The following is a 7,650-nucleotide window of genomic DNA, read 5'->3' as shown; positions in this document are numbered from 1 at the left end:
ATTTCTAGATAACACCCTGAAGTATGGAGTCTACGCGAAATTTTTTCCAAAAAAGGAGGACTCCTTGGGGAATCTGAACTGTCTTTGTACTTCTGTTAAAAATAAATGTTATTATTGTTACTTTTGTTATGTTCAAAAGGACTGGAATCAGCTACTCCATATAGACAGATATAGATATAAGCCTGGAGAGAATAGCTCACACATGGGAAAGCCAGAGCTCAGCTGTTCCTACTCTACTGTTCTCCTGGAAGTAGAGAAGTTCACTTTTCTATTTGACGGTTCAACTTTGTTACCATCTCAAGTGAAAACTCTCTTCTCCAGGTGACACCATAATTATGGGTCTAGAGGGAGATGAGCTGATGACATTCCTGCCTTATAACTACTTCTTAGGACCTCATTCTATAAGGATGTTCATCAAAGGCCCAGGTGGTGAGTGATTCTTTTTCTTTTCATTAATAGTGAGAGCTATAAGTAGGTGGTACAATAGGAACAGGATTCTGTAATAAAAGGTTAGAGAATTTCTTGTTTAGAATTTTACTTTTGAACCATTCTGTAGCATAAGCAAGCAAACAGAACAGATTCTTGTAGGCATAGAGATAGCAGTGTAATGATTTAAAAATAACTTAGATTTTACCTAATATGGTTTCAGGAATATATATATATATATATATGTTATGACAGTGAAAGGAGAGTGTTGTGGAAAGCATAGGGGTCGAGCAGAACAGTGGGTAGAATCAGAAAAGGCTCTCTTAGATCTATTCTGGGTACTTCTAAAGTATCTGAAAATCTCACTTTACTCATTTACTAAATTCTTGAAAAGTTATTCTCCCATAAATATAAGCTTGCAGATTTCAGTTAGAGTCTGAGAATTTTAATTAAAATAAATTTAGTTTTAATATTTCAAGTTTTCTAAATCAAACCTTGTAACAGTGATATTGATTTAATAGCATAAATTTTCCATTAGCCATGAGAAGAAAATTTGCAATTCTCAAAAAAGTATAAAATTATTTAAATTTAAAATCACCAATGCTTCCTCTAATAGTTACAAACTACAATGGCATGATAAAATTCACATTCACAAAAATACCAATTAAATTCAAGTTTACCTGTCGATTATCACAAGTCAGTTTTTACTTTGCTAGAATAGTCATTTACTAATATATAATTATAACATATAATGTATATGAGACTAAAATAATCAAAGAAGGCAGGTGTGGTATCAAACTCCTATGATCCCAGCACGGTCAAAACTAAGGCAAGAGCATCATTACTTTGATTAGAAAGTGAGAACCTATCTCTCACACAAAGAAAAATAAAACAAAATCAAAGAATAAAATGTATAATGTAGATTTATGACAGGATTGTCAATAGATGGAACAAAATAATGCCAATAACTTTCTTCAGTCACAGGTCAAAGAGTATCAACACTCACCTCAAAAAACAACTTATATAAATACGAGTTTATGCTAACAAGCATTACAGAATTTTCAGTTTGTTTGAATAATTTACGTGAACAAGTCTGCAGTAGTACTCTTGGGAAGAGCCCAAGAGCTGATGAAGACAACCAGAAAACAGATGACACACTCTCTATTTTTCTTAATGATTACTTTATTTAACAAAATATTTTATATAACTCAGTTTTTCACTCAAGTGATTAATAGTTATTCATGGTAGCAGCACTGGCATATACAGTATTCTATTCCTCTAGTCTTATGCCTAGTAGTCCAATAATGTCACACAAATATATGCTCACACACACTATCCAGTGAATATTTTCATCTTTCCCAAACTCACAGTATGCAACTTGTGATGAAGCTCCGAGTGCTATTGCTTCCCAACAGTCTCTGCAGGATCACTCCTATTGCTGCTGCTTCATCTCAGGGGAGCAGGCTTGTAACTGTGAGAATGTATTATTCTAGTCACCTTCTTGTGCTTTCAGGTACACCTGCACTAAACTCAATTTTCAAAGCATAATTCATACATTTAAGGTATTTAAGAGGATCATGTAATAGCTATGAATTAATACCTAATTAATAGGTGATCAGGATTTATTCAGGCTGTCTATATATTTTACAAAGATTCCATGGAACTAGTTTTGGTGGCTAAGGGCTTCATCTCCTGAGAGCTCTAAAGACTTATTCTTGCTGCTGACAGTGAACAGCACATCAGCCAACATTATCTATTTTCTCACTTGAAAGTTACATACTCACTTCAGGTTCTCTGTGGGCAGGCATACAGCTTTTTGGTTATTACTCACTAAATATGGTAAATCTTAAAATGGTAATGAAACCTTTGATGTAGTATATTTGTATGTTCCTTGTCTTATTAAATCTCCTCAAAGTGGAAGGCAAAGATCACCAGAAATTGATCAAACAAAACTGTTCTAAAATCAAATGCTGATATAATGAAGAGGTGAAATGATTTTTCTTGGAAGAATGTAGTGCTATGAGAGAGAAGCTCTTGGTCTCTTTTCTTTCAGGTCTCTTCAGACAGATGCTTTCAGGCTGCTTAACCTTTTGGTCTGGGTCAATTTAATAGTGATGGCTTCTCCACTATTACCAATGTTGATGGGCACACTTTGGGTTTTCTTACTTACAACTAAATTGTACAACCTACACTAATGGGAAAGCCAGAAACAGTGACAACTATACTTCCAGTGTCAGCTCTGAATCTGCTGCAGTGTTTGCACACTGGCCTGAGCAACCCATACCTGAACACTACTACAGACTATAAGGTTAGTGGAGTGTCCAATGTGTCACAGTGGGTCCCATTCTTCTTGGCACTGTATTATTTTGTAGACTCTATTTGTGACCTTTCTTTTATTCTATAACTTCCTGATTAACATTATATTGGTGTTATCTTGTGATTCTTCAGTTATGGAACTTTCAGTGTCATCAAATAAAAAATATCTGCTAAACATTTATAATTTAAATTAAAAGACTCAGATTGCCCATAGTCAGCTATTGGATGGATCACAGGGCCCCAATGGAGAAGCTAGAGAAAGTAACCAAGAAGCTATAGGAATCTGCAACCCTATAGGTGGAACAACAATATGAACTACCCAGTACCCCTCAGAGCTCATGTCTCTAGTTGCATATGTATCAGAAGATGGCCTAGTTGGCCATCAGTGGAAAGAGAGGCCCATTGGTCATGCAAACTTTATCTGCCTCAGTATAGGGGAACACCAGGGCCAAGAAGTGGGGGTGGGTGGGTGGGGGAGCAGGTGAGGGACTTTTGGGATAGCATTGGAAATGTAAATGAAATCAATACCTAATTTAAAAAAAAGACTCAGATTGGCATGAACACCAGCAGCTTCAGCACTCATGAGGTCGAAGTAGAAGAAACATAAATTTGAGAACATCCTGGACTATATAGTAAGGTCAAGCTGCATCAGCACAAAACAAATGAGCAAAGAATAGTCAGAGCTTGAGGACCTGTAGGTCTCAGTTACGAGTGTTCCTTGAATGTGCAGACTGCTTAGATTGACCCTAGCATTACAATTTTTTATCACATAAAACAAATGACTTTTCTAAGTGCATGCGTATGTTAACAACTCAGTGTGTATCCATGGTAACTCTAGTCTTTTACTGGTGCAGTGAACCCCAGAGAAAGATACCACTTGGTGAATTAGAAGAGTCACCATTTCCTGTATGTGATAAACATTTGTAAACCAGTGGACATGAAGTAGAAAGGTGAATTGCAAACCTTTGGGTTAAGAAAAAAATCATTTTAAATTACTCTCTTTTATCTCATTATGTTATCATTTAAGAAAAGATTTATTTTATCTTATTTTATACACATATATAAATAAGACATTGTTGCTGTCTCCAGATACACCAGAAGAGAGCATCAGATCCTATTGCTGATGGTTGTGAGCCACCTTTTGGTTGCTGGTAATTGAACTCAGGACCTCTCAAAGAGCAGTCGATGCTCTTAACCACTGAGCCATTTCCCCAGCTACTTTGATATCATTTTAATAAGGCTTATATATAATACATGCCACATATTTATAAATTGTACATGTATAATTAATAATGAATAATTATACATATATGGTTTGACCATTTGCAAATTTAAAGTTGGAATTGACTTACAGTTCTTACAGTTTGGAGACCAACACTTGAATTAAATATTATCCTGGAGCTTTTAATATATATGTGTTTTGTGTGTCTGTGTGTGTGTGTGTCTGTGTGTGTGTTTCTTGCATGTATGTTCATGCACCACTCACATGCCTGAATCAGAAGAGGATGGATGCCCTGCAACTAGAGTGATAGATAGTTATGAGCCACCAGGTCTTTGCTGGGAAAACAAACCCAGGTCCTCTGCAAGAGCAAAAAGTACTCTTAACACTGAGCTATCTCTTCAGCTCCTGTCTGCTTTTGAAAAACAGAACATCATAGTGCAGCTACTGTCAGTTTATGTCAGTGTAAGAATCAGATGTTTGGCTCTTGCAATTGGAATGAATCAATTCTTTTACTAGAGTAAGCAAAAATCATGTAAATACAAAATATATGACATATGGCTTTATACTCCTGGTGAGGTTTTAGAGTAAACTCATCACTAACTTCTGTGTTATTTCTATACATACATGCATCTATTATATTATATATGTAAATATAATAGTGAACTTGAAAGTATAATTGTATGCATTCTTTTTTACACAAGAATATGAGTAAGTGTAGTAGTTTTCTCTTTCTCTATTACAAGCTGGTCTCGCTGTACTGAATTAATTTGATAAAATAATGACACTGGCAACCAGTCCAAATAACTAACATAGACATCAGAGGTAAGACTGTTGTAATAAATTGTAAAATGTCTGTGGGTGCTGATGATGTAAAATAGCACTGGGAACATTGTTTTTCACTCATTAGAAGTAACGTCTTTAAAACAGTAACGCTAAAACAGAATCACTATCTGGTCATTATTGGTGAGTTCTTATTTGTCATAATGTGTTGAAATATGTGTGTGTGTTAGCATCACATATTCTCTCTTACAGGAGGCTCCCAGCTCCACATCTTCAGATGAGATTATGTAGTCTGTAGAAACTATGGAACTCAGGAAAATAAAATGGGACCATTGCCAGGATAGGAGTGGGGTTGTAGTTAACAATAGAGGGGGAAGTAATAGAACAGTGAAAGTTGTTTGATCAAGAAAAGGGGCAAAGAGGGGCACATTAAGGAGGTGGAGAGAGAAGAATGTGGGAAGAGGGTAAAGGAGAATTGTAGGACACAGGGATCTGAGAAGGGAAATGTAAAGGGGGCCTCCTTAGGTAACGAGGGAGACATAAATACAGGAGAAGGTGGGAGGAAGTTAACAGAGCATAGCAGAACACAATTGCTCTGATGGGGGAATGGAAAAGTGGATGGGGGATCCTTACAAATGAAGGAGAGAGATACATGCAGAAGTAACTAGATAGATGAAATAACAACAGGGATGGTTGAAATGCCATTAGAAATGATCTACCTCCCTTTCCCCTGCAAAATAAAAGACATCTAGTGTATGTGTTGAGCCAGCAGTTCTTTAGACCTGCAGTAGAATCTCAGAAAAGGTTTAAATGGGATGAGAACTAAACTTGGAGATACCTAGGTCTATTTATAACCATAGTTAATGGTTAAATATTTAATAGGTGTGGAGTTATACTAATGGTCTCCAACTGTATCTTTGATTTCATTTCAGATCTGAGAGATGTAAGATCTCTTGGAAAAAGAATGAAAAACAGATGAATCAAAAAAGATATTTTGCTGACTAAATCACTGGGATTATTATGAATTATCATTGTGATTCCTACAGAAGTATTAATCATGACATGGAGAGTTTCAAATTTGGGTATAACAAATTATGGAATATGTGACTGATGTGATGTTTTTTATTTCTTTTGTGATTTTCCCCCAGATCAGCATAATTTATATTCGTTTGTACAAATGTGTATGGTTTATGTTGTATACTCTTCACTATATTTTTAGGTGTTAACTACAAAATTAGGTGGCTTAAGTCAATAGGACTGGATTTCTAAGATATGAGGAGGCTCAGATGTAATACAGGCACACAAAGTGTGCATTCTATATAGATGTGACTAGGAATGCATGTATTTTCTATACCATTCTATACAGAGAAGGGATACAGAGAGAGATATATAGAAATGTAGAAAATGATGTCCAGTATGGAACATCAAAAGTTAGAGAGAGTAATCAAGAATATGTAGCTAATCGATGCCTCAATGTAGGGGATGCCAGAGCCAGGAGGAGGGAGTTGGTGAGAGGGTCAAAGAACACCTTCATATAAGCAGGGAGAGGGAGGATGGAATAGGGGGTTTCTGGAGGGGAAACTGAATAGGGGATAACATTTGAAATGTAAGTAAATAAAATATCCAATTAAAAAATAATAAGTATCTAAAAAAGAATAATGATGTAGATATAGTAACCAGAGAATCATAAGTTTGATGTATCTAATATTTTTTTCAGATATTTGAAATATGCTTCCTCTATGTGCTTAAGGTGAATACACTTTCTGATTATGTTTTCATTAAATAATATCCTTTATTTCCAAGCTGGGCTTGGAGCTATGGCCAATATATTTCTTCTTTTTTTCTACACTATGATAATCCTGTGTCACAGATCTAAGCCCATGGACATGATCTCCTGTCAATTGACCTTCGTTCACACAATGATGTGTCTCACTGGAGGGAATGTTTGGCTTACAGATTTACTTGGGTCATTGAACATTGTCAATGACTTCATATGTAAGGCAACTTTTTACATTAACAGAGTGATGAGAGGCCTCTCTATCTGCATCACCTGCCTCCTGAGTGTGTTCCAGGCTGTGACGATCAGTCCCAATACCTCTTTGTTGGCAAAATTTAAATATAAACTAAAAAAATACATGATCTCTTCTTTCTTCTATTTTTGGTCTTTCAATTTGTCATTCAGCATTAACAGGATCTTCTATGCTGGTGCTTATACCAACGTGAGTGAGACCAACCAGTTGAAGGTGACTAAATACTGCTCACTCTTCCCCATGAACTACATCATCAGGGGACTGATTTTAACCATGACAACCTTAAGAGATGTATTTCTTGTAGGAGTCATGCTAACCACAAGTACATACATGGTGATTATCTTGTTCAGACATCAGAGGCAATGCAAGCATCTTCATAGCATCAGCCACTTCAGAGCATCCCCTGAGAAAAGAGCCACCCAGACTATCTTGCTGCTGCTGGTTTTCTTTGTGGTCATGTACTGGGTGGACTTCATCATCTCATCCTCCTCAGTCCTGTTATGGATGTATGACCCAGTCATGCTTACTGTTCAGAAGTTTGTCATGAATGTCTATCCCACAATTACTCCTTTGGTACAAATCAGTTCTGATAAGCGAATAATCATACAAAAAAAGTGCAAAAATTATGCCAGCAGATATTTTAAAAAGTGTAATTTTCCTCTTATTTAAAAAACAATTTGTTTATTTTATTTGTATGTATCAGTTTTGGATCGGCATGTATGCATGTGTGCATTCCTGGTATTCATAGAGGTGGGAAGAGCTCATGCGATCCTCTGGATCTGGAGGTAGAGATGTTTGTAAGGTGCCATGCTGCTGCAGCACCAATAATTTTTTCCCTTAAAAAACAGAGTTTTCTTAAACTGTTTAATAGTTCAA

General features: G+C 36.1%; 1 protein-coding gene across 1 annotated transcript; it reads left to right on the top strand.

Moving 5' to 3' along the window:
- The first annotated feature begins 6,513 nt into the window (after positions 1-6,513).
- On the top strand, positions 6,514-7,443 carry Vmn1r34 (vomeronasal 1 receptor 34). The gene has a single exon (NM_001166719.1). The coding sequence runs from the start codon at positions 6,514-6,516 to the stop codon at positions 7,441-7,443; it is 930 nt and encodes a 309-aa protein (NP_001160191.1).
- The last annotated feature ends 207 nt before the right edge of the window (positions 7,444-7,650 follow it).

This window comes from Mus musculus, chromosome 6 (genome assembly GCF_000001635.26).
Source record: "Mus musculus strain C57BL/6J chromosome 6, GRCm38.p6 C57BL/6J".
Taxonomy (NCBI): domain Eukaryota; kingdom Metazoa; phylum Chordata; class Mammalia; order Rodentia; family Muridae; genus Mus; species Mus musculus.
Note: the sequence above shows the minus strand (reverse complement) of the source record. Positions and strands in the feature narration are given on the sequence as shown.